This window comes from Callithrix jacchus, chromosome 7, assembly GCF_049354715.1.
Source record: "Callithrix jacchus isolate 240 chromosome 7, calJac240_pri, whole genome shotgun sequence".
NCBI lineage: Eukaryota > Metazoa > Chordata > Mammalia > Primates > Cebidae > Callithrix > Callithrix jacchus.
Genome location: NC_133508.1, coordinates 39,717,938 through 39,744,333, shown reverse-complemented (window position 1 = coordinate 39,744,333; position 26,396 = coordinate 39,717,938). Strand labels below are relative to the sequence as shown.

Sequence of the window (26,396 nt, the reverse complement as noted above, 5' to 3'; positions counted from 1 at the left end):
GGCTGCGCCCGCGCCCGAGGGAGTCCCGGCCTGGAGGCCGCAGTCTGGGCAGGAATCTGGATCTGAGAGCCGGGGGTGGGCAGGGCGGACCCCGAGGGAAGGGGAGGTCCCCGAGGCTCGCCCGCGTGTCCCCAGGGGAGGACCCCAGAGGCGCCCGGCCCCCCCAGGCAGACAACAGAGGCAACGTCGGAGAATCTTTTTATAAAACACACGGCGGGGGCTCGCGAAGGCAGCTCGGGCGCGGCGAGCGCGCGGCTCACACGAAGATCTGGATGCGGTCACGGATGGGCTGGCGGCAGATCGGGCAGGCGCTGAGCGCGGCGCCGCAGGGAGCGCATGCGCCATGGCCGCACTGGAACACGAGGCGGATGTGGCTGTCGATGCAGATGGGGCAGGTGATGCGCTCCTCCATCTGCCGGTAGCGGCTCTGCAGCTCCTCCACCAGCTGGCGCGGCGGGCCGGGGGTAGGGGCTGCGCTCACCACCTCGGAGCCGTCTGCAGGGTGGGGGGCGGGTGTGAGCTGGGAGCCCGGGGGCAGCGGGGACCCGGGGTGGAGTGTCATCTGGGACGGGTTGACCTGGAAGGGGAGCGGGTGCGGGTTGCGATCTGCAGGTGGGTGTGACCTGGAGGCAGGGCTGGGGCCGCCTGCGGGCTGGATGTGAACCCTGGGCGTGGGGCTTGAGGTGGTGGGGCGGAGTCAGGGCTGCAGGTGGGGTGTGACCTGGGGCGGGTGTGATATGGAGGCCGTGCTATGGATGGGGTGTGACCTGGGAGGAACTAATATCCAGCGAGGCTGGGGTGTGTTTCGGGGAGTAGGGTGTTACCTGGAGGTGGGGCTGGGGGGCAGGGTGTGAGTCTTGGGAGGGTGGGGCGTGACCTGGGGAAGGGCAAGTAGAAATATGGGTGGGGCCGGGGCTAGAAGGACCCCGGGTCGCCAACAGGAGCAGGAGGCCCCTTTGGGGCACCGAGCCTCACCCACCTGGGCGCAGTTTCTTGCTGACGACCACCTGGCACCTGATGCACTTCTTCATCCTGCGCGCGCACTCTGCCGAAGGAAGTGCGCGGTGGGCTAGGGCCGCACTGCCCCGACCCCCGACCTGGCACCCTCCACCCTCAATACTCCACCCTCCACTCACCCTCGCACACCGTGCGGTGCTGACACGGTGAGAAGAGCACCAGCAGCGCCAGCTCGGAGCACACCAGGCATTCGGCGGCCTCGGGCCCCGGCGCGGCGCCCACGTGCAGGTTAGTCACGGTGTTGGGGGTCCCGAGCGCGTGCCTGGTGCCCGGGGCCGCGCCCCCTCCCGCCTGCCGCTCCCTGCAGAGGGAGGAGGCGGCTTGAGCAGGGCTCAGAGGCCGCGGGGGCCCCCCCCTTTAGCCGCCCGCGGGCTCACCGGAAGCGCTGGGCGCAGCCCTGCAGGGCCTTGAGCACACGGCCCTCGGCGGCCAGGTCCAGCGGGCTCCGGCCGCGGTGGTTGGTGTAACTCACATCGGCGCCTTCCAGCGCCAGGAAGCAGGCAACCGCCGTGCCCACCGTCAGCTCGGAGCTGCCCGGGAGGCCCGAGGCCTGTAGCTGGGCGGCAGAACAGACGCCGGTAAGGGCGGGTTCCCGCACCCGGCAGCCCCAGCAAAGGGCGCTCCAGATCTCAAATAGAAGGCAGGGGCACCCGTTCCGGGAACCCGGGTGGGACAGACAGGAGGGGCGCCCTGCTGGGTGAGCTGAGACCCTAACCCCGTCCTCTCCCCACCCACGAGCACCACCCCGTCTCCCAGGCTGCTCCGGGGTGCACGCTGAAGGATCACACAGGACTTGGCTTCTGGCCGCTGCACCCCTGGAACTCCTGGCTCACTGGGCCGCCGCTGGAGGGGAAGGTGGACAGTGGCTCAGGCCCCGCCCCCCCGCCTGCAGCCAGCACCACGAAAGCCTCTCCAGTGCCCCGCGTCGCAATTCCTCACCCTGGACAGCAGCTGCAAGGGCCCTGGGTCCCCCCCGGCCCCATCCGCCACCAGGGGTAGCAGCTGCTGACGCTGCAGCGCCACGTGCAAGGCTGTGTCCCCCTCCTCGTCCTCGGCGTTGACACTGCAACCGGCGTCCACCAGCAGCGGCACCAGCCCCACGTGGGCCTGCTGCACCGCTAGGTGCAGGGGGGACTGCAGCTTCCGGTTACGCACATTCACGTCACAGCGGCCCTGGGGAGGGGTGGGCACTGGCTCAGCCCCGGGACCGCGGGCCTCCTGCTCCCCACCTTGGGCCAGCCAGTACCGCGCACCTCCCGGATGAGAATCTGGGCCACCTCGCGGTGGTTGTTGAGGGCTGCCAGGTGCAGCGCCGTGAAGCCGTCCTCCTTCTTGGCGTCCACCAGCTGCCGCGCCCGAGCCAGAATCTTCCTCACAGCTCTGTGGGAGCAGGAAGGTCGGTCTGGGACATGGTGCTGTCCCCAGGGCAGCACGGCAGGAGACTGGCGACAGCGGCGTGCCCAGCCCACACTCACAGTACGTGGCCCTTGAGGGAGGCATGGTGCAGAAGGGTGAAGCCCTGGCTGTTGGTGGCGGTGACGTCGATGCTGGGCACCTCGGTGAGGACCTCGACAATGCCACTGGCACCAGTGCCCGCCGAGATGGCAGAGTGCAGGGGCGTGTCTGAGTGGGCGTCCTGCCGGGGTGGAGTCACCGGTCACCTGGGGGGAACTTCCGTTTGGGTCAAGGGCCAGGGTACGCAGGGGCTGGCACTCACAGGCAGGTTGACATCACAGCCGCGCCCGCACAGGGTCCGCACCACCTCCAGGAAGCCCCTCTGCACGGCCACGTGCAGCGCTGTGCTCTGTGTGCTGTTGATGGCGTCCACCCGGCACCCAGCGTTCAGGAGCACCCTGGCGGCCTCAGGCTGGTTCCTGGGGGAGAGGAAGTGAGCAGGGGACGGCACTATGCCCACCGGCCAGACACCCAGGCACAGCTCCTCCGGACCCCTCCCAGGCCTTACCCCAGGGCCGCATAGTGCAGCGCAGTGTTGCCTTCATCATCCGGCAGGTCCACGCCCGCCCTGGCCTGTAGCAGCAGCCGCACCAACTCCACCTGGCCCAGGTAGGCGGCCACCTGCAGGGCAGTCCTGCCTTGGTTCTTGGTGTCCACCTGCCAGGAAAGCCAGCAGGTAAGTCCCTGGCCCTCTGCCCTCTGGCCGGTGCAGGAGGACGGGGGCAGGAGCTTGCCTGCTCTGGGCGCCTCCGCACCAGGTCCAGAGCCCGGGCTGCGTTCCCCAGCGCCACCTCCACCACCAGCCTTCCCGGGTGCTCCGGGTCACTCTTCTGGGCCCGAAGCTTGTCCAGGGCCACGCTCAGCGAGCCTGGGGGCAGGGCTGATGTTAGCAGTGTCCAGGGCGGCCCCACCTCCCACCGGCCGTGAGCTGGGCCGCACTTTTGTTCTCCCGGGCGCGCTCGGCCACGTCCAGGTTGGTGTCCTCCTCCGGCCGGTAGGCCACGAGGCAGGAGGGGCTGAAGGTCCACCGCTGACCACCGACCGCCACACGCAGGTTCCCATCTCCAAACACTTTCACCACTTTCCCGACGCGGCCCAGGGCCTGGGGGCAGAGGTGGGGGTCACAGAAGGTTGCAGGTGTGGGGGGCAGTGGCCTAGCAGCGGGGGCGGCAGGGGGACTCACGGGGGCCATGTCGTCCGTCCACTCGCCGTGGCCAGCCTGTAGTCGCTTCACTGTGTCAAGGTCGTCGATGACCCGTACCACGTCGCCCACCCAGAAGGAGTGGTGCTGAGCGACAGAGAGGGGCATGAGGGGCCCCCAGCTGTGTGTCGCTGGCCAGGCTCAGAGCGGGAGGGCAACCCTCAGAGCTTAATGAGACAGGCAGGCCTGAGGCAGCCCCAGGTCCGACCCCAAGGACCACCAGAGGCTCTGGTTGGACAAGAGCCCCAGGTGCCCAAGATTTTTCCCCAGCCCAGAGCCATGGGATTAGCATCCAGGCCGACAGAAGCCAGCTCCGGGCAGGTGTGAAGCCCTGGGGCACCATGCACTGGCCAGCAGCAGGCAGCATGGCCAGGACCCGTAAGTCAGTGTGGGGGCAGGGCCCCAGGACTGCAGGGTGCAGGACAGGCCCACTCCACCCCACCTGAGCCCCCCTCTGCTGGGAACCTACTCTACAAGCCTGTCTTGTGAGTCCCTTTGGCTCCTTCTTGAAGGTACCCGTGTGTCCTGGATCCCAGACCCAGAGCTAAGCTCTGACCCCCAGGCCTGCCCCTTCCAGGGCCGTCCAAGATGCCACTGCCGCCACCTCCAGCCCCACCCTGCCATCCTGCTTCCCAAGTGGCCCTCACCATCTCCTCCTCCCTTGGTTCCCTCCACCCTAGGCCAAGCATTCACCTCCCGGTCCTAACCAGCCACCCCCATCGGCCACCTGATGGCACCAAACGGGCATGTTAGGCAGCCCAGCTGCCTCCCTCCCAACGAGCTGTGCTGCCTTCCTGGTGTCCAGGAACGGAGGGAGGCCCTGCCCTGCCCACTCCAGCCAAACAGCTCCCAGAGACACACCATCCTCTGGGTTCCTTCACACCCGACCCCGCTTCTCCTCTACTCCACCCATTAGTTCCTCCCCTTCCTTCAGGGCTGAGGACTCATGGGTGTGGCTGGTACCCTAGTCCTTCCTGTCCTCATAAGGCCAAGAGTGCAAGTGAAAGGGTTACAGAAGTGAACAGATGGGGCGCAGCCCAGTCCCCCAGGCACCTTGGTGAGCGCCCCAGGGTGGAAGGTCCAGCGGGTCTCATGGTTGAACTGTACACGCACGTCCCCGCGGTCCGTGATGCGGTGCACGGTGCCCGTCTGTCCGATAAACTGTGGCGGGTCATGGAACTGTGGCTGGGTCAGGCTGGACACTTGGGGAGGAAGGGGCTGGGGGCCAGAGGGCTGGGCAGGCAGGGCACACAGGGCTCCGCGGTGGGGCAGCTCACCTCTGCCATCCTGGGATTCCAGCCGCCGTGGCCTTCCTGCATCTCCCGCAGGACATCAGTGTCCAGCAGACACTTGACTTTATCCCCGTGCTGGAAGGGCTGGCCATCAGCACTCACCCTGCGCTGCAACGGGGCCGGCTTGCCTGGGGGAGGGTGGTGGGCCAGGCCTCAGACAACAGCCCCTCCCTCCAGGACTTCAGCCAGGGCAGGAGGCTGATGGGGTCAGTGGGACAGCCCCATACCGAGCCTTGGGAGGTGGTCCTTGTAGTAGAAGCCGCCTGCTGCGTCGCCCACACACCTGAGGTCCACCTTGCCCTTGTGGCCCACACGGTACACGTTGGTGGTACCGTCAGCCCACGTCACGCTGGCCACACTCCGGCCTGTCTCCACATCCCAGCCACGGATGTCCACCACACGGCCTGGCTTCCCTTCTCCTCCTGGGGAAAGAGTCCCCGCTGGCAGGCTAAGGCTGTGCCTTCAGGCTGAGCTATAGCCAGCCACAGCCCAGCCCCCACCTCCCTGTCCCCTCTGCCTCAACTTACCATCCTGTGAGCCCCACTCCCAGTCGGGGCCTCGCACCACCTTTGCTCCCTGGAAGATGCCCCTGAGTGGGATCCTCGGGAGGCCCTGGCGGGGACTCAGTGTGACACTGCAAGAGAGCATGTCCTGAGCCACCTGAGAGCGCGGCACAGTGGAGTGGGCCCCTGCCCACCCAGCTTGCTAGGCTCCGCAAGATGGGTCCCAGCTCCCAGCCCCAGCAGGTCAGCGCCCTCCACAGGCTGCAAGGGGATGCCCCTGGGCTCAGGGGCCCGGAGTGAACCTGCGGACCATGTCCCTCCAGGGACTCCCTGATGCCAGGCTAAGGCGGCCAGGCCCACCCTCAGCAAGAATTCTGGGTGCAATCGTTCCTGCCTGCTGCCTCCTAGTGAGCCAGGGCACAGCCTAGCCCAGAGTGGGCTCAGCATGTGGGAAGGGAGGCATGAGGAAAAAAGGCCTGGCCAGCCGCACTCCACACACAGGCCCTGCAGGCAGCCAAGATCCAGACCACAGCTCCCTCCATGTACAGTGAGGGCCAAAGAAGAGAGGGTGACAAGGCAAGGGATGGGGAGGCGCCTCTGGCTGCCCTTGCCCCACACAGGCCAGACTCTCCAAGGCCAATGCCCTTGGAGAACAGCACTGCAGCCTCCAAGCCAGCCCAGGGGCTGCTCCAAACACGAGCCATCCTGCCGTCCTGCCGGAGGTCTCGTGCCTCCATGGGGGACGCTGGCTGCCTGATGGCCATTGCTCCCTGTGGAGCCACAAGCTGGCCACCCTCAGTGCCCCGCCTGTACCTGGCTCTGCGCGCCTGTCCATGGCACCACTGCTTAAGGCCGTGGCTTGGGAGTGGGTAGGAGACAGCGCCCTCCCTGGAGGCTGAGGCCCAGGTGGGCGTCCAAGGCCCCCGAGGCAAGGCCTGGTGCCCGCCACAGGGGGCTGGGCCTGGGACTCACGGGCGTGAGTGGGCCGTCTCGTAGCGGTCGAAGGCGTGGGCGAGCTCGTGCTTGTTGTGCATGTAGCACTGCGTGCAGAGGTCGTAGTCTAGGCAGACGCGGCACTTCCAGCGCATGCCCCGAAGCCCATGCTTCTTGCAGCAGTCACAGATGATGTTGGGGTGCCGGACGCCTGGGGGCAGGAGGGGGTCACAGGGGTGCTCCCACCCCAGGCCCCGCCCATCACACCTGCCCGCGGCACGCACCGATCTGGGCGTTGTCGTACAGCAGCAGGTCGTGCGCACCCTGGTAGCCAGCACGGTAGTTGGTGCGCGTGCCCTGGTCCCACTGCACGACCACCGTGCGGTCGGGTGTGGAGGGGCTGCCGTGGCGGCCAAGCTCCACCACCGTGCCCACGCCACCCTCGCCGCCGTCCTGCTGGCCCCACTTCCAGTCCACACCGCGCACCACTCGCATGCCGACCTGCACGCCCGCCTGGGGGTCTGGGTCCATGGTGGGCGGGGCTGCTTGAGACCTGTGGGCAGAGGGTACTCTCAGACTTTAACCACCACAGGGCACTCTCCCATTCACAGAGTGCTGCACAGGAGAGTGGAGAAGAGGCCCCAAGGGGCAGGCAGACTGGTGCAAGCCCTAGGGCTCAGGAAGGTGGTGAGGAGGCCATAGGGAAGGTGGGCACTGTGCCAACCTGGCACGGGACCCACAGGGCAGTCTGGCCCCTGGGATCAGGGATCCTGGCCCTGGGGCTTCCCTGAATGTCTGCTCTGGTCGGCACACAGTGGCCGTCAATAGGTATTTGTGTGAAATGTGATGCATTTGGATTGTAAATACACAAATAAAGCTTTCTGAAGAAAACCACCATCTCTTCCCGCAGCCAATTACTGTGTTGGACTTCACTAAAGTAAGAGCTGCTGTCCCCCAAGGCACTCACACAGGTGGATAGGCAGCAGCATGTGAACTGGCACCGTGGCACATGACCCTCAGAGAACTGGTGTCCACACAGGGTGAGGAGCTCTTACGACCCACATGAAAACGTCAGACAGCGCAACAGAAAAATGGTAAATGTGGCAGGTGCTATGCAAGACAAGCAGGCATCTCTCCCAGACACTGTTCCCAGGGGCCACCCGCTTTGGTCCTGCATATCAGGGACAGTACGGCGAGCCATAAAGTACCACGGAGCTTCTCTGGAAAAGTGGCCCCGGCCATGCCAGGGACTCACAACAGGCTGGACACTCAAGCAGAGGCAGGTTCCTGGGTCCTCAGGGGCCACTGGGTCCTGACACGGGGCTGAGTCCCAACCAAGCAGACGCGCCCAGCACACAGCGCAGGCTGGAGCTCACCAGCAGATGGGGAGGGGGTGCAGCCAAATGCAAAAGCCATGCCAGGTGGCTCCGGTTATAAAAGGTGCAAATCCAGGCTGCTGGAGTTGGGGATGAAGCCACAGGGCTCGAGGCCCAGGACTGCTCATCCCCAGGCTGGGCGCTGACCCCTAGAGCTCACGCTTCAGACACGAGTCATCGTGGGCCGCTGCTCTCCAGCGTGCCGGCCTGCAGCACGGCCTCGTTAACAAGAGTGGACGTGAAGTTAAGAGGGAAAATCAGGAGGTGGAGGCTGCAGCTGGCTGTGATCGCACCACCGCACTCCAGCCTCGCCAGGAGAGTAAGGCCCTGTCTGATAGGGGAGGGGAGGGCCACCATCACTCATTTCTCATTGAACCACTAGGACCCCACGGCCAGGAAAGGAGGCAGCCCAGGGGCACTGTCTGAGGCAAAGGTGCAGAGACACCACAGTCCTGGGAAACTGGAGCAGCACCTGAGGCTGGCTAGATGTGGCTGACATCCTCCACTGCCCAGGTCCACACGCCAGCCCTCCACCTGGACCAAAATGCAGTCCAGCACCTTCCATCTCTAGCCCAGCCAGTTCAGGAAGCATCCTGGCCCAGGGGAGCCTGCAGGTGGGTGACGAGGAGGGCCCACAGCAAAGCCCCCACTGCTGCTCTGGCTCAGGGGTCTGAGCCCCTCAGGTTGTCCCCCTAGTGAGGCCCGGCGGGGAGCCCAGACCCACTCCAGAGATTGAGTCCAGCGCAGGGGCTCTGCCTGCAGGGCTGCACTCCCAATCCGTGCCCAGCTGTGAGTCGGAACACAGGCAGGACTCCTGATTCTCAGGGGTACAAACCTGGCCAGCTTGGCCTCTGCAATTCTCCTTCCTCACCCCACCCAGGACCACTAGGGCTTCCACAGGAATGGGTGCTGTTTTAAAAGCACAGCTTTCCCTGGCCGTGCATGGTGGCTCACACCTGTAATCCCAGCACTTTGGGAGGCCGAGGCGAGTGGATCACCTGAGGTCAGGAGTTCAAGATCAACCTGGCCAACATGGTAAAACTCTGTCTCTAGTAAAAATACAAAAATTAGCTGCTGTGTTTTGGTGGTGCATGCCTGCAGTCCCAGCTACTCAGAGGCTGAGGCAGGAGAACCGCTTGAACCTTGGAGGCAGAGGCTGCAGTGGTCCGAGATTGAGATACTGCACTCCAGCCGGGGCGACAGAGTGGGACGCCGTCTCAAACAGAAAATAGAAAATAAAAGCACAGCTTTCCCTGTCAGTGACTAAAAGGAGCCCACCCAGCAGCTGGGCTCTGCTGCTTCAGGGAAAACCCGCATGGCCTTATCTGTCCAGAGGCCTCACCTGTTGGGTGACACTGCCTCCCTCACCTGGAGCCTCTGAGACCTTCCCAAGGTGTGCACCAAGCCTGGGACAGGGCAGGCTCCAGCACGAGGGGTTTCTTTTGCCTATGTCACCAGTGAGCCCCAGATAAGGGGAAGGGTCCTATGGGCGTCTCCATAGCCATCAGGTAAAGTGGCTGGCTCTGCCCTCCCCTGCAGCCTCCTGGCTGGGCCTCCACATCATCAGCTGCCACAGGTGGCAGAGAGCAGCCCCACCCTGTGCTCCAAGGCCCCACAGAGCTAGGAGCCCAGCCACCACCCAGGGTGACCCAGGCCCTCCCATGGGCCCCTGTGGCACCATTCCCCTCAGTGGGGCCTCTGAGGGCAGCCCCAGCCTGTGCTCTTCCTGTGCTGGGCCCGACCCCTACCAGCTTCAGCTTTGACTAAATGGCTGAGTGAGTAACAAAACGCAAGAAGCCGAGAGAATCTGTGCCAGGCTCCTGTGATGGCAGCAGCCCCCTTGTCCAGAGGACCCACCCAGCAAAGGCCACTTCCGGTCAGCCCAGCGCTGACTGTGCCTCACCCAGAGCAGGTCCAGGTGGTCACAGGTCCACCGGCCAGCCCAGCTCCACAGCCCCACCCTGATCATGACCCTTGACTCTCCAGACCTCTGCAGACCCTCCCATCCCCACTGGGGGATACCCTGGAGGGAGGTCACCCCTCCTGCCCCAGCAGCTTCCCACTGCCTGCTCTTCCACCAGCCAGGGGAGGCTCTTGGCGGCTCCGGCTCCCGGGATCCATGCACAGACCTCAGCTTCTGCCCGTGGCACACCCAAGAGGGCCGAGGCCTGGCCTGGCTGAACTCCCCAACTCCAGCCTCCTCTGCACAGGGCCCTTCCCCACAGAATGGCACAGGCAGGGGAGGCCAACTCGGCAGTCTGCCTGCAGGGGGGATGGGTGGGGCACTGCTCCTTAGGGGTGCAGGCCCCACCCCCTGCCAAGCTGTCCACCTCCACCAGAGCCACACGCAGCCTCCTTGCCAGGAGCCCACCATAATTGGCCACAGCCAGGGTCATGCTGGCCGGGGCCTCCTCCCTCTCTTTAGCCAGAGGTGGACTCGCTACAGGCAGCCGCAGAACAGACTGGAGGTCTCTGCTAGCAGGGGACACCCACCTGCCGAGACCCGAGATGGGGCTGGCAACTGAGATGAAGGACTTGGGGCAGGAAAAGCCAATGCTGCAAGCGGACAGTGTCACCCTCCTGCTGTGGGGTGGGGGCTGTCTCTGGCGCTGTGATCCCTCTGCTTTGAGGGGGGTGGAGGTGCCCTCTGTCTCCGAGCCCAGACTCTCAGCCACAGCCAGCCAGCCCAGGCTGGCGGCCACGTCTGTGAGACCCACTGGCCGATTCACTGCGGCTGTATGCCACTGGACCTTTCCAACAAGACGAGCCAGTGTACCCTGTGCCCAGCCTTGCCCTTGGGGGGAATGGGCAGAGAACAGATGTCTGGGGGTGGGTCACTGGTGGAGCCTCTGGGAATCAAGACCAAGTCTCAGTGGGCCCCCGCATCAGGGGGCAGCAGGGTAGGTTGCCAAGGCCATCAGCCTGAGACAGGGTGGCCGGTGCCCAGACAGCACCTGTCTGCAGTACAGCCTGTATTTTTAGCACAGCCAGCCAGCTCTCCAGCCCTGGCTCACAAAGTGCCACCCTCCCAGAGGCTGCCCTCATGGGAGCCCACCAGAGTTGGGACACAACTGAGCCAGACACGGGCAGGGCTTCCTCCCTGGCCTCACTTCTTGTGCCTGAAACCAGCCCCCAACTTGCCAAGGGCTGCCCCCCAAGGGAGAGGAGTACAGAGGAGCCCGGCAGGGGAGACGGTTGTGCCCGCCCACTCCACCTCTCCCCTGGCGCTGGATGTGAGCCCAGGGCCTGCAGCCCCAGTACCCCCTCTGTAGGGCCCCAACCCGAGGGTCTGGGGTATGTCCTCCCCTGCTTCCAAGGCAGCCCCTTTGTCCAGCATGGCACTGCCCTGGCGTAGCCGCCTCATCTGAGCGGGGCCTCCACCTGTGCCTGCCTGCCAACCCTTCTGCGGTGCCACTATGGAGGCAGACCACATGTAGGCGGCTCCCAGGCTCAAGAGCTCAGCATCCCAGACCCTCTGTGGAGGCCAGCAGCTTTTCTCTCCTCAGCTCCTTCCTGCATCTGCCCACCTGCCTTCCTCACTATCACCCCAGGGCCAGCAGTCACCCAAGACCACCTACCATCTGGCTCCCTGCTCCTGACACCCCAGCCCCGGGGCTCAGTACCTGCCTCTAAAGACCTCCCTGGTGTGCGTGCGGCAGGGTTAGGAGGCAGTGCTGAGACCCCCACAGCCAGGAAGGAGGAGCACCCTAGCCACGACCCAACACTTATGCCCCTCCATCTGGGAGGTCCCTTCTCACAGGGGACAGAGCAAACCTGCTAAGGGGCTAGAAGATCCTGTCCACCAGAGAGGGGCCTGCCCCATCCCCACTGTTCACGGGAGCTGGGGGCTGTGGGGTCGTACAGGCAGCCTGGCCATCTCAGAAGGAAGCTTGTGGACAAAAGGGCTCATCCCTGGGGCTTCCCTGACCATCCTGTCCTCCTCAGGCCATGGGACAGGCGCTCCCAGGTCTGGGATGGGGCCAGATCAAGCCAGCTAAGAGGGCACTGGTCACAGGCCCCATCCTCTGGGCAAGCCTGGGAGCAGCTTGGATCTGGGGACAGCGCTTACCTCGCCCGATGCAGACCAGGTGAGGAATTCCCGGAGATGCGCAGGTGAGGAAAGCCGGGTTAGGGCTAGGAATGGGGTGGGCAGTCCTGGAGACCAAACCCTCTGGGACATGTTCCCCCAAGGGCCCCTCACTCCCTCTGCCTGCACCTGGGACTTGCCCAGCATCCATCCCATCCTGGAGAGAAGGCAGCCTCTAGGCTGCCCACCCCTGTTTCTCTGTTCTAACCTCACAAGGCTCCAGGTACAGAGGAGGGGACCTGTGGGACCTGTGAGCCCTGATCACCTGCCCACAGCGGGCCAGCTCTGGGCCAGAGGCTGCTCTGGGAAGTGCAGATGCCCAAGGCTAGCCCTGCCCTCATGCCAACCCAGCCCAGGCTCTCCAGAAAGATGAGCCAGAGACAGCCCAGCCACAGCCCAGCACTGGTGGAGGGGCTCCAGGAAGCACAGTCCTGCCCAGCAGACCAGAGAGCGGCAGCTGTACAGCCCCAGGTGTACGTGGCTGTGGACATGCTTGCAGGGCTGACGCTCTTTCTCTTGTAAACACAGCCCAGGCTTCCGCTCCTGGGTGCCGCCTCACAAGGGGCATCATCATATCAGTAAGAAACTGACTCAGAGTTACCAAATGTTTTTCCTTTGCCAGAAATGCTGGACTCTGCCATCTACCCAGAGTTCGTAGGCCATGCCCCCCCGTGGGCATCTGAACCCCCACCCCAGGCAACTGCTCCCGATGTTTAAAATGACAGAGGAAGTCAGGACATGAAGACTCGCAACAGATGTGCTTTGGCAAATCAGAACTTACCTTAGAGCACACACCAGCCTCAAGCCAGCATCCCAGGCACTTAATTGCTACTTCCTGGGTCACAGACTCCCTCAGCTACCAGCTCTCCTGCTGGAAACCAGAAGCTACCACCGACACAATACAGCAAACCCACAGGCAGCCAGCAAGCCGGTCTGCAGAAAAAGGGTTTTTCAAAGGCAGTTTCACACATTTAGCATTACCGTATTTTTTTTTCTTTTGAGATGGAGTCTCACTCTTGTCACCCAGATTGGAGTGCAGTGGTGTGATCTCGGCTCATTGCAACCTCTGCCTCCCAGGTTCAAGCGATTCTCCTGCCTCAGCTTCCTGAATAACTGGGATTACAGGCATGTGCCACAAGGCCCCGCTAATTTTTGTATTTTTAGTAGAGATGGGCCATTTACCGTCTTAACCACACAAGTGGCCACTGGGTCTGTTCTACTGCTTTTAGTTTCTTTTCTTTTTTTTTTTCAAAACAAAGAAGGGGTTTCACCATGTTGGTCAGGCTGGTCTTGAATTCCTGACCTCATGATTTGCCCACCTCGGCCTCCCAAAGTGCTGGAATTACAGGCGTGAGCCCCGCACCCAGCCTGGTTTCTCTTTTTCAGGAGAAACTGACAGCTCTCAGAGGACAGGAGGATTTCTGAACCATCAATCAGGGCCCCAACCCGAGGGTCTGGGGTCTGTGTAGCAGAAGTGTTCCCTTATTGCAGATACTTTATTGGAAAAGCTTTAAAAGCCATAAAAACCAAAATCTATTTAGCAAGGAAGTTAGCAAATTGCCTTTATTCAGAAGAAGAAAGTGATGTGGAGCTGGGACTGGACATGAGGCTGCCCTCCTGGCAGCTGCAGCAGTGCCTCATGGCCCCGAAATGCCGATGTGTGGCACTTCACAGGCCATGGAGCAGCTCCAGCTAACGCAGGTGGACATCCCGGGTGCCCCAGGGAGTCCAGGCCCACCGAGGAGTGGGATGAAGCGCTGAGACGGGAGGCCAGCATGGAGACACCTACTGGGGGAACGCCCAGGAGCGCTGCGGCCACCTCCAATCCTGCCCATCAGGGTGGAGACCTGCAAGCACCCTGCAGGCTGGGGTGTCATCCCCACTCACTGCCCAGGGCTGCCCTCGGCCAGCAGAGAGCCACATTCAGACACCTGTTGCATGTGAAGCAACAGGCCAGGGTGGAAACGGGAGAGAGGGGAACTTCCGGAAAGGGCCAGGCTCGCCGGTGCTCCTGCCCCAAGCCTGCAAGTGCCTATCAGGGGCCTGTCTAGCACCTCTGCTTATTTTCTCCGTGGGTTCAGAACTCAGATGGGAGACACGGGATACTCACCACTCCCCTCCACTCACATGCATGCTCAGACACAAACACAGCCCCTCTGACGTGGCTTCCAGGGAGCCCCAGGGTGGAAGCACCACGTGCAAACGATCAGGCCGCGGACGGTCAAGAGCTCACCTGTCCGGCCGTCCAGTAGCCCGCCCGGCCGCCTTGAGACTCTTGGGCTGCAGGCCTGATGCCTGGAGACCTTGGGACTAGCCTCTAGCCTCGCTGGGCTTCCAACCCTGTGGCCGAGGGGAGATGCCAAGATGTAGTTAGCACCTCCACCCGCGGCTCGGTCGCCTGTCTGCCCCCGGGGCTGCCCGCCGGCTCGACGTCCACTCAGGCTACGGCCGCGACACCCAGGGCTGCCGCCTGCGCGGATGAGCTCCCTAGGGTGTGGGGTGCGCAGGAGACACCAGCGCCAGACCCGTAATTGCGTGCGCCCGGGGTCCACCGGCCGCGGCTCGCAGACGTCAGGGCCCAGCCGAGGCTCCGGGAGGCGCACGGGCGGCGGCGCTGGGGAACGGGCGGGCCGGGGGTGGGCACGGCGGGCACCCCCACCCGGAGCGCGCCCCGCCCCCTGTCATTCGTGCCCGTGGCTCGCGGAGGCCGCCCAGCCCCGTTCGCTACCAGACCTTGCCAGGGCCACGCAGGCCCCGCCGACCCCCACTTGCCCGGAAGTTTCTGTCCCGCCCGCTCCAAGCGGGGGCGCGGGGCTGCGGGCCAGTCAGTCTCGGTCTGTCCCGGCGTGCGAGGCCACCCACCAGCCTCGAATGATCAGCGGCGGCAAGGCCGGGCCAGGCTAGGCCGAGCGCCCGCCGCGCCCGCCGCTGCCCACCCGGCCCAGACTGCGACCCCGGCGCCGACCCCAGCGCCGCGGACTCCGAGCCGCGCGAGGTCTGCCGGGAGCTGGAGTCCCGCGCGGACGGCCGGACCACAACTCCCAGGAGGCCACGCGGCGGCGCTGCGCGCGCAGCCCTAACCCGTCCCGCGCGGACCCTGAACCGAGGCCGGTTCGGGGCGGCTAGGTCAGTGGGAGCTGGACCGGGGCGGTGCTGCGTTCTGACAGAGTGAAGTAGGACTCGTGGATGGTGGGGAGAAGCAGGGGAGCAGCTCCTCGCCCGCACGCACCGTCAGCCGAGAGAATGGCTCGCATGGTGCCGGTGACCCGGAGCGACTCAGGGACAGCCTCAGGCTCCCAGGCCTTCCTGGGCCACCGGGCATTGAAGAGGGCGGCGGCTGGAGACGGTGGGGACACGGACGGCGGAATGGCAGAAACCCAGGGCGCGCCCCCAACGGCGCGCCGCGGCCACGCCCCGCCGCGGGAAGGGGCGGGGCAAGCTCCGGAAGTGCGTTGCGCGGGCGCCACAGCGTCTCCTGCCCTTCGTGGCGCAGCTGGGTTCCAAGCGGCTTCGCCCCCGGGCGCCTGCGCAGTGGCGGTTTCGGAGACGCCCTGGGTTGCCGTAGAGACGGGGGCTCGGGAGCGATGTCGCGCTCGCGGGCTCTGGCGAGGCTTACAGCGCCGCCGCCACTTCTTTCCGACGCCACCAGAGCGGTGCGGGTTCGGGGATTTGGGTCACGCAGATTTGGGACGACTAATTTCTTCTTCAAAGACTCAACTCTGCTGTCATAAGTCGTAAAAGTTGTAAATCAATCCCACCCCCTCTTATTACCGCAAATCGCGCGTTCACCCTGTTTGGAAAAGTTTAAGCCTTAGCCAGTCGGGATCAGTTCGATTGTGCGGTGCAACTCCCCGCAACAGGGGAAGGACGCGGAAACCGCACCGGTTAGGATTGAAAACTGTGCCTCCTTTCGTTCGGTGTACTCTTGAGATTGTAGCAGACGCAAGCCTCTCCCTTCTGCAGAAGTAAAGGCGCCTTGCTGGGGAATTTCCTAAGTCCGGGTTTCTTTTGTGTACGCCGAGCACTTGTTTCCAGCAAATCTTGGGGGCTTCTCTGGAATCCTGTTTTCCTTTCGGAGGGGCTCCCCTCTGCCTCGTTGTGGTGGCCCCGGGAGCGGAGGAAGTGAGGAATAAATCCAGACTCTCAGCAACGTGGGCAGTAGGAAGGATCCTTAAGAATTCCGAGGAGACCAGATAACTGTGCACAGATCAAGGTAAGAAACGTCGCTATTGGGACAGACAAAGTATTCCTTGGTGGTCAGGGTCTCTGGAAGTTGAAAGTGTGTGAGAGGCACCATTGGGCACGAAGCCAGTGTGGAGTCCAGACTTGGTTCCGTGGTCACCTCCTATGGCTTAGGGTGGTTTTCCAGTCGAGGGATTATACGACCCGCCAATGCTAAGAGGGGCCTAAAATTTCTGCGAGGGAAGTGGCCATTGAGGACAAAGTGAGTGCTCACACAAGAATCCTCCAGTGGGAAAGAGGAGGTTGAGCCTCCGGGACACGGGAGTGCAAGAAACCACTAACACGAGGGATTGAGCCTCACCAGTCTCCAGGGCCGGAAATACCCCAAGTAAGATAGGGACTCTAGAAGGCCAAGCAGAAAATGAAATTCCCTGACATGAGTCCCCTAGGCCTTATGTTAAAATACTGGAAGGTTGATGAAAGGGCCAGACACAGGAACAGACTTCAAATGATAAAGTATTACTGTTTTTTTTTTTTTTAAAGAAACTTGATATTTATTTTCCATGAATCTTATATGTTAAGAGCCCACACAAGAACAGCTTACGACCATTCAGTGGTTGCTCCTACCCATTCAGTGGCCTGAGCAGTGGGAGCTGCAGTCCAGTCTTCTGTGGCAGGCTGGGCGCTCCAGTCTTCAGTAGGGAACTGCTGGATAGGCACAGAGGGCACCTGCACACCTTCAGACCAGTCGGCAACCTCAGGCTGAGCCGCAGTGAACTCAGCTGGAGCAGTCCCTTTGCCCTGAAATTCCTCTTTGGTCACAGCCTTTTCAGCAGCATCCTGCTCTTCTTTTTCAGTCTCTTCAGGATCTCTTTAGAAGTAGCAATCAGGCATGACCTCCTAACGGGTGTTCACGGAAATGGTGCCATGCATGCGCCAAACTTCAGCTTGCATCCACCACATCAGACCCACTGAGTGAGCTCCTGCGTTATTGCATGGGATGGCAATGTTGACATAGCGCAGAGGAGAATCTGTGTGACACAGAGCAATGGTAGCTAGGTTAACATAAGACTCCTCCGTGAGAGGCTGGTGGTCAGCCCTGGGGTCAGTGACCACAAGCAGCCGTGGCTCCCGGAAGGCTGCCTGGATCTGGTTGGTGAAGGTTCCAGGAGTAAAGCGGCAGCAATTGGAGTGGCTCCAGTGGCAGCAGCAAACCAGCACAGCCGTTTGGCCATTCCTGGATGATATGACACTGACATCAGCAGGGTTTTCAATGGCAACAATGGCATGAGCTGCCTGGAGAAGCTTCTCCCAGGTCCTCTTCAGATTTGTGATGTAGATGCCATCACTTTTCCTTTTATAGATATACTGCTCCATCTGGAAGTCAAGGTTGGTGCCACCTAAATGAGTTCCTGCTGCCAGGAACTCAAGGGCATCAAGGGCTCCGGACATTGTGAAAGTTTCCCTTTAAGTTACGACGGGAACCCAGAACAACGCTGTACAGAGCCCTCAGCAGGTAGTGCTGAAAGGAGTATTGCTGTTTTATTTGGACTAAGGAACCCATCCTCAGACCTTTGGTCTTTTGGCCAAAGTGGGGTCCGACGAGGACAGAATATGCCAACTCCTGACCCAGTATGTCAGTGATAAAAGTCCAGTTTCTCAAGAGGAGATAGATTATGCTCTGTGTTGGAGACAAGGGCCTGTCCTTCTCTATCCCCTAAAGGAATTCAGGGGATAAAAGCAAAGCCAAACACAAAACCCCCACAGACCACCTTCCCCCACCAACCCCTCCACCCCAAACTGAAGTCAGCCCTTCCCCCACCTACCCCTCCACCCCAAGCTGAACAGTCAGCCCTTCCCCCACCTACCCCTCCGCCCCAAGCTGAACAGTCAGCCCTTCCCCCACCTACCCCTCCGCCCCAAGCTGAACAGTTAGCCCTTCCCCCACCTACCCCTCCACCCCAAGCTGAACAGCCCTTCCCCCACCTACCTCTCCACCCCAAACTGAACAGTCAGCCCTTCCCCCACCTACCCCTCCACCCCAAACTGAACAGTCAGCCCTTCCCCCACCTCCTCCTCTGCCCAAGCTGAAAACTCAGTCCCACCCCCATATAACTGTTGTATCTGACCAAGCATAGAAAGTCAACACCAAGACAAAAGTATGCCAAATTGCAGGGTTTATTGCTGGCGACCACAGAGGACTCACCTCTCTCCAACCTGTGGCAGAGAAAGAAGGGTGACAAGACCTTTTTATACCCACAAAACCACCTTGGGAGTGGGGGTGAGGAGCGGAGATGGGATGAAAGACTAAATCATCTCCTAGGCTGAGACGAGGGTGAGGGGGGGCTCCAGACATTCCAAGGGCTAGGGGATTACTTGACATTTAAGAGATTTACAGAAATTAAGATAACCATTTGCTTACACATCGTCTGGGTAGGGGTTACTTGGCCCTAGAATGGAATTATCGGCAGGGGGGGGTGCTTACTCTGGCCATTACCAGTAAACAGAGGCCAGCAATTCTGGCAGTTACAGATAAGAGAAAGTAAGCAGCTTTACCTCTCTTTGCATTTTGCAAGGTAAATTAGCAGTTTACAGAAGCCAAGGTTAGCAGTCATTGTGAGGAGAATGGAAACGGTCTTGTCTCTTTATAAAATGGCATTGTACAGGTTCTAACTCTAGGCTAGCTATATCACATAACCCTGCCCCATGGGCCTTAACGTCCCACTGGACAGCCCCGGACACACCCCTCCTCAGGAAAGCACCAGGGGGAGATAGAACAATGCTAAAGGGACATTCAAAACCCTCCTTTCCCCTCTTCCTCAAGAAGTCTCCCCCAACCCTTTTTCCCTTCAGGGAAGTACCCCTAGGAGGAGGGGGTATTGGTTTTGTAAATGTCCCCTTAACAAGTTCACAGGTTAGAAATCTGAAAAGGGAACTGAAGCCACTGTTAGGTGACCCTTGTGGACCTGTAGATCAAATTGACCAATTTCTGGGGCTACAACTGTACACTTGGGCTGAACTGATGTCTTCTAGGTATTCTCAGGAGAGGAAAGAACCGTGGCTCAGGCTGGTCCAAAAGCAGTGAGTTATCTCAACTGATCGTTTACGGTCAGTTACAGATCGAACTCCTTGTTCTACTCTTTCCCCCCTTGTCACTACTACACTTGACTAGTCTTTAAAAAAAAAAAAAAAAAGACCCATGACCCACAGGGCCATTATGGTAGTCTGGGAGTGGGAGCACCCCCTGCTCAGAATGTCCTTGCAGTGGAGCATAAATGCCCAGCCCAGGACCCTCAATGGGATAACAACACTGTGGTCCACCTAGAAAACACAAGACCACAGGGACATGGTAATGAAAGGGGTTCCAGAGTCAGTTCCTCGAACCCCAGATATTTCCTGAGCATTTAATGTACAACTAGGGAAAGGTGAAGGGCCTGTGGAATTCTTAGACTGAAGGAACAGATAAGAAAATAGGCAGGTTTGGACATAGAGGACCCACTAGGACCAGGGCTGTTGAGGCTCCACTTGGTCACCAGTAGTTGGCCAGACATTGCAAAGAAATTACAAGAGCTAGAAAACTGGAAGGATAGTTCCTCTTTTACAAGAGGCCCAGAAGGTAGATGTAGGGAGGGACTGAGGAAAAGCAGAAGCAAAAGGCAAAAATTATGCTGCCCACCCTACAGCAGAGAACTCTTCAACAGGGATCCCATGGAAGTAGAACTCGTAAACCTCCTAACTGCCGGGCTGCCAGACCCTGCACGGGAAATGAAGTGATGAAACCCAAGTCAGGGAGCAGGGAAAGCAGGTGTTTCAGGGGTGGAAAGCCAGGACGTGCTAAGAAGGCATCTCAAGTGGGAGAGGGAAAAGAAAGTCCTTGCACTCATGACACGAGGAAGAATGGGGGTCATGGGCTCTTTGTCTCCCATCTCGATTCCCACCCAGAGTCCTTGAAACACTTAAAGGCGGGACCCAAATCAGAGACAGTTGCTTTCCCAGTCGATTCAGGAGCAGCTCCCTCCTCTCCGTTTGGGCGCCACGTCTGCCAGGAACTCTTGACCAGCAAGAGGGTTCCAACCTGAATGGGGAGTACGCTGGAAGTAATAAAGGAGACAGAAAGCGGGGTCAGGAGGAATGAAGAGACATTGCTCTCTCATCAAGTTTATTATCTGAGGGCTAAAAATATATACTTTTCAGGGTCTGATTGACGTCATGGTAAGGAGAAAAATAAGTAGCTAAATCATCGATTCTATACAATAAATTGACAGCTAAGTGAAAGGTGGCTATGGAAGATAATATCTTTGGTGCTTATAAGCAAGTTTCTTGTAGCAAAAAAGTTTGTTCCTCATGAATGCAGGGGGCCATCTGGTTTCACCCATCTGGTTATCTTTTAGCTAGATTCTCCTTTTTTCCTGTCCTCGACTTCCCTATCTCTACTTCTCTCTGCTTCTGGGGTCAACCTCCCATAAGGTAAACACCTTCTTTGCAGTCTCACATGGGAGGATCCCCAACACTCCCTGTTTTCTTCATCAGGTTTAGCCCATTCAGCAGAAGACCTTGTTGTCTCAGGAGTTAAGAGGGAAGGATTCAGGGAGAAATTCTAGAGGAAAAAGAAGTCAAATGTAAGAATAAGTGGATCACTATTAAGTTCTTGTTAATTCCCGAAGCAGGAACCAATTTATTAGGAAGGCACTGAATGTTAAGGTTAGACTTAGGCCTGTGTGTTAATTAGTCAGGGAAAGTTCCTTCCTTCCTTAAGCCTGGTGAGCAGGCCTAGGTCTGTGTGTTAATCAGGGAAAACTCCTTACTTCCTTAAAGGAGTAAGAAGTTTTATATACACATCCATCCTGACCTATGGTCAAAGGAAGGAACTTGAGGAAAACTACGGGTTCCTCCAATCCATGTCAGATTAAAAACTCCCAGGGAAGTAGTGAAAAGGAAACAGTACCCTAGTCCCTAGGAAGCCAGGATAGGGCTGAAACCTATCATTGAAAGCCTTGTCCACGACAGACTCCTTGAATCCTGTATGTCCTTCTGACAGTACATTGCCTATAAGGAAGCCAGACGGGTCATACCGGCTAGTGTAAGACCTCGGGCTATTAATCGAAGGTTCCCAGTCCTTACACCATTGTCAATAGAATCCCACACAACCAGCAGGAACTCAGGAGAATCTTAGGATTGGTTGGATATTGTCATCTGTGGATTGACTCTTAGCCTTAAAAAACAAAGCCCCTGTATCAAAAACTCACTCAACAAGGGCCGTACCGCCTCCTTTGGACCCCATCTGAGATCCAACAGGTAAAAGATCCACCAGGCCAGGTGTGGTGGCTCACGCCTGTAATCCAAGCACTTTGGAGGCCAAGGCAGGTGGATCACCTGAGGTCAGGAGTTCAAGACCAGCCTGACCAACATGGTGAAGCCCTGTCTTTAAAAAAAAAAAAAAAATTAAAACACCTACTTGTGACTGCCCTGTTTCAGCCTTGCCCTCCTCAGAAGAGCCATTCCACCATCTCATTAACGTAAGCAAAAGGAGTGGTCCTAGGGGTCCTCGCCCAAACACGGGCACCAGCAGTAGCCCATAGCCTCTCTGTCCAAACTCATTGACCCAGTAACCTGTGGATGGCCCGACTGTTTCCAGTCCGTAGCAGCAACTGCCTTGCTAACAGAAGAAAGCAGGAAAATAAGCTTCTGGGGAAGCCACCTCGCAAGTGCCCCCATCAAGTTAGAGCCATTCTGAATCAGAAGGCAGGGAGATGGCTCCATAATTTTAAAATATGAAGCTTTCTTATTAGAGAGGGACAACTGAATACTAACACCAAGGATTCGCTCAACCCTGCGGCTTTCTGATGGAAAATGCAAACCAGGAAGAAGCTGAGCATAAATGCTTAGATCTGGTCACCTGTCAAACTAGAGTCAGACTGGGTCTCAGTGAATCCGTCTTCCAAACAGGGCGCCGCCTCTTTCTAGACGCCTTCTCTCAGGTCACCGAAGAAAAAAGGCACAACGGGTATTCCACGTGGATGAGGAAACCCTTACACAGGTAGAGTCAGAAAGACTGCCAAGTGGCTGGTCTGCCCAAACATGCGAACTCTTTGCGTTAAACCAAGCCTTAAAGTCCCTGTAGAATCAGGAAGGAACTGTTTACATTGACTCCAAGTGTGCCTTCAGAGTAGTCCATACCTTTGGGAAGATCTGGACAGAATGAGGCCTCATGATAGTAAGGGCCAACATGTGGTCCACAAGGACTTAATTCTGCAAGTACTAGAAAACCTTAAGCTGCCGGAGAGATGGTGGTTGTCCATGTCCCAGGACACCAAAAGAACCCACCTTTTGGAAGCTGGGGAAATTACCTCACAGACCAAGTAACCAGGCAAGCTGCCTCCTCCCAAGAGGCACCCATTTTCCATCTAACCTTTTGTCCTCCGCTCCAGCTGCCATCCTCATCTTCTCCCACGCAGACCAAGATAAACTTTTTTTCTCTTTTTTTAAGAGATGGGGTTTCACCATATTGATCAGGCTGGTCTTGAACTCCTGACCTCGTGATCTGCCCACCTTGGCGTCCCAAAGTGCTGGGATTACAGGTATGAGCCACCTCGCCCGGCCTAGACCAAGAGAAACTAAAGAAAACAGAAGCTAAGGAGCGCCCAAGGGGAAGTGGGTGCTGACAGATGGAAGGACATGCTGCCTCAGCCGTACAAGCTCCGTGGATGCCTGTGGGTGTGTGCTGATAGAGCCCCTCGCTAGGCAAGTGGCGATGGTTGCAGAGTGTGAAGAAAAACGAATATGCAAACCCTAAAGAGGCAGCCTCCCAGGAGAATAAACGCAGGGTTGAGGCCGTTCCAAAGCGTCCGAGTTGACTAGACTGAAAGGCCCCCAGTGGGCCCTCCTAAGATTTACTAGGGATAGCAGACCATCTCACCCACTGGATAGAACCACCCGCTTCCCAAGCATAACAGCAGGCATTAGTCAAAGCCGCGTTGGAATGTGTCATCCTCAGGTTTGGACTAATAGCAAACGTTGATTCCGACAATGGGGCCCACTTCAGTGCACACATCATTAAGGGGCTAACCCAAGCCCTGAGAAGATGGGAATATCACATTCCCTGGCACCCACCCTTATCAGGGAGGACAGAAAGAATAAATCGAACTCTAAGAATTCGTCTCACCAAGTTAACCTTGGAAAACCAGTTACCATGGACAGAATGCCTTCCCATTGCCTTACTAAGAATCTGAAGTGCCTCTGGAAAAGATCTTGGCCTGTCCCCTTATGAGATGCTCTCCCGTCTCCCTTATCTAAATTCCACTACTAACCTTCCTACATTTGAAACAAAAGATCAGTTTCTCAAAAACTATGCATTTGGTCTGTCTTCCACCCTTCCCTCCCTCAGGACTGAAGGCCTCCTAGCGAAAACTCCACCCCTCGAATTCCCAGTTCACCAGCATCAGCCCGGAGATCTCATCCTTATCAAAAGTTCGAAAGAGGGAAAGCGCAAACCAACCTAAGGATGGACCCCACACACACTCGAGTAAAACCAGCCCCACCCCTACAAAGTCATGGACCATCACTCCAGCACCAACAGCCTCCAAACTAACATTCAGAAAGGTTTAATCTGTCTTTTTCTTCTTCCTTTAGCTCCCTGAGACATCATCAATGTAACCTGATCACCCTCCCCCACAAACAGTTACATTCGATGCCTGTCTTGTCATGCCCAATGGGAATCTCCAAACTCAGAGACAGCTACAGTCTTCAGAGAAGTTCCTCTTCCCCTCTAGGAAAAGCAACACCACCCCTGACTCTTGCAGCGAAGGAGTACAAAGATTCCCGCTTTGAGGACAAGTCCAAAGTTGGGGGTTTTGCTATACTTGGGGAGATGTTCTGTGGATTGCCACCTATCAGGCTGGACCTCCTGGAAGGATTGTGCCACCCTAAAACCCTGTCTCTCACTGGCACGGTGGCTCATGCCTGTCATCCCAGCGTTTTGGGAGGCTGAGGCAGGCGGATCACTTGAGGTCAGGAGTTTGAGACCAGCCTGGCTAACATGGTGAAACTGCACCTCTACTAAAAATACAAAAAATTAGCCAGGAGTGGTAGCAGGCGCCTGTAATCCCAGCTTCTTGGGAGGCTGAAACAGGAGAATCGCTTGAACCTGGGAGGCGGAGGTTGCAGGGAGCCAAGATGGCACCACTGCATTCCAGCCTGGGCAAAAGAGCAAGACTCTGTCTCAAAAAGCAAACAAAAAACCGCTATCTACACTTTACCAAAGGAACCACCCCTTCTAATTGCCAGTGTCACCATTGCAACCTAGTCCTTATCTCCATTAATGTCCCTGCCTCCACCACCCTAACCCTGCCTCAGAGCACTTCTGTGACCTAGTAGGAGCCGGTGTCCCTGAAAAGGTCCCTATGGGCATCTTTGAAATACTCTTCGTTCCTCCCCCTCCATCTTCCCCCATTACCCCTTCCCAAACTCACACAATCAAACGATTTCTTGCTTCATCCCCAATGACAAAACCAAAGTAGCCACAGTAGAAGTCAAGGGCGTGAAGCAAACTAGCCATGGAAACCAGGTATCAGGATGGACATGCCTGGCTGGAACGGATTAAGTATTTCGTTCACACCCTAAATAAAAGCAGCTGTTACTCTTGTTCAATGGGCAGGCCAGAAGCCCAGATTGTTCTATTCCCACTCAAATGGGCCAACCAGCCAGGCACGAACTTCATGGTAGCTCTCCTCCAGCCCCCCACAGCCTGGGGGACAAGTCTCGCCCTCTTACACTACTTTACCCAAAGGCCAGGAGCCCCATGAGACAGCACCCAGGACCATTCGACCTCCCGCCCTCAATGCCGTTTACCTTGTGTCTCTTATGGCAGGGGTAGAATTTGACATTTCTTGGAAACCTCATGGGATGTAGTGGGCCTAAACTTTTTCAAGAGCTAACCACTCGATTGGCCCTCTTCTGTCCCCACATGGTGAGCGGTGGTATTCAGTCGGCCGTGGCCCATCCCCGCGTGGATGAGCGGTGGTTTTGCTGGGGACCAATATGGGGTTCTGTGCCAGCAACAGGAGCAGCACTTGTGCTCTGGCTGGTAGGCCAGCCCTTCCACGTTGGCATTTCATCAACCAGACAGGAAGCAGTTGCCATGAAGGAAAAGAGAAGACCCCCACACTTACATAGACAGTAACAGGGCACATAGGGGTGTCAGGATCCTGTGAGGGGTACCAAATGAATTCAAAGCTCAAAACCAAACAGCCACCAGGTTGAGTCTGCCTTGTGGTCTGCTCGAAATAAAAATGCTGACTTGTTGGGGAAATGGCGTTGGAGGGAGCGCTCACAGAGTGCCACGTGAAACGGTTACAAGTCGTGGGAACAGTAAACTGTGGCAAACTGTGGCAGGTCTCCGGGGAGGCAAACTTCCCTAAGCCTCATGTTCCTGGTGCAGAGTGACCTTGACTCTGATACAGAGCATCACGTGCTCAAGGGCGTCAAACCCCTTTTGTAGCATCACAAAGCAACCAGACTTGCAGGCTCCTTGTGAGACTCACTCCCTCCAGCTGCGCCTAGAATACAACCTACACGGCCGACTGAATAACCACACGTTTCTGCTTTTCAAAGTTTCCCACAAAGCCACTACTGCCGGCAGTGTTTAGAATGACGGGCCAGCTCCCATTCACCGAGGAATGTCCACCGTCACGCCACCCCTCCCCACCATCACCTCAGCTTCACCCACCATCTGCTGACTGGTCAGAGTGATTGTAACCAATAAATACTGTGGAGAACCTCAGCTCGGGGACTTTGCTGCTTCCATTACAAGTGATGCCCCCCCCCAGACCCACTTTTTTTTTTTTTTCTATTTTTAATATATATATTTTTAAATATACAGACAGGGTTTCACCATGTTGGCCAGGATGGTCTCGATTTCCTGACCTTGTGATCCACCCGACCCGGCCTCCCAAAGTGCTGGGATTACAGGTGTGAGCCACCGCACCCAGCCCCACTTTTGTTCTTAATTTTGTTCTCATTCCTTTGTCGCCGCTAAACTCAGGGTACCCACAGGTGGGGTGTAGGGGCTCCCCGAGAGACTGGATAAATTACATATATTACAGTCAGCAGCAATTTGTCAATTATAAAGAGATGCCATCAAGGGAATCGCTGAACAGTTAGGCTCCAGCAGCCAGATGGTCGGGAGAACAGAACTGCCGGGACATGATGTTGACCAAGAAGGGCGGGGTCTGTGTCAGGGTCAGGGTTCCGTGTTGTGCTTTTATCCATAATAATACAGGGCTCCGACGGGACAGTCACAAAAGCCCTACAAGGCCTCACCACCCTAGCAAATGAATTATGCAAAAACTCTGG

General features: G+C 58.4%; 1 protein-coding gene and 1 long non-coding RNA gene across 51 annotated transcripts; one reads left to right on the top strand and one right to left on the bottom strand.

Annotated features, from left to right (window-relative positions):
- Positions 1–186: 186 nt before the first annotated feature.
- Positions 187–15,285, bottom strand: MIB2 (MIB E3 ubiquitin protein ligase 2). 50 transcript variants are annotated; one of them, XM_078329971.1, is made up of 22 exons: positions 14,637–14,863; positions 14,098–14,204; positions 12,646–12,797; positions 11,847–11,911; positions 6,686–6,954; positions 6,441–6,612; positions 5,493–5,599; positions 5,193–5,405; positions 4,951–5,093; positions 4,727–4,852; positions 3,656–3,760; positions 3,412–3,574; positions 3,207–3,340; positions 2,981–3,129; positions 2,735–2,891; positions 2,493–2,653; positions 2,271–2,397; positions 1,957–2,190; positions 1,395–1,573; positions 1,137–1,318; positions 980–1,045; positions 187–577 (listed from the first exon to the last, which is right to left on the bottom strand). In XM_078329971.1, the coding sequence occupies exons 5-22, from the start codon at positions 6,930–6,932 to the stop codon at positions 279–281; spliced, it is 2,964 nt and encodes a 987-aa protein (XP_078186097.1). In that variant the 5' UTR covers positions 6,933–6,954; positions 11,847–11,911; positions 12,646–12,797; positions 14,098–14,204; positions 14,637–14,863; the 3' UTR covers positions 187–278. The 50 variants fall into 50 exon arrangements, with proteins under 50 accessions (XP_078186097.1, XP_078186102.1, XP_078186112.1 ...); XM_078329976.1 differs by having other exon boundaries at positions 5,193–5,387; XM_078329986.1 differs by having other exon boundaries at positions 4,727–4,834; positions 5,193–5,387.
- LOC128928310 (uncharacterized) lies at positions 14,929–25,824 on the top strand. Its single transcript, XR_008473180.2, has 2 exons — positions 14,929–16,077; positions 23,676–25,824. It is a non-coding gene; the product is annotated as an uncharacterized LOC128928310 (long non-coding RNA).
- Positions 25,825–26,396: the final 572 nt, after the last annotated feature.

Excerpts from the sequence above, each read along its gene's own strand:
- MIB2 (XM_035307336.3), bottom strand. The coding sequence starts at position 6,932 with ATGGACCCAGACCCCCAGGCGGGCGTGCAGGTCGGCATGCGAGTGGTG. Across the intron at positions 6,613-6,685 it reads GTACGACAACGCCCAGATCG|GCGTCCGGCACCCCAACATC; the intron begins GTGCGTGCCGCG and ends TCCTGCCCCCAG. Across the intron at positions 1,574-1,956 it reads CCTTGCAGCTGCTGTCCAGG|CTACAGGCCTCGGGCCTCCC; the intron begins GTGAGGAATTGC and ends TCTGCCGCCCAG.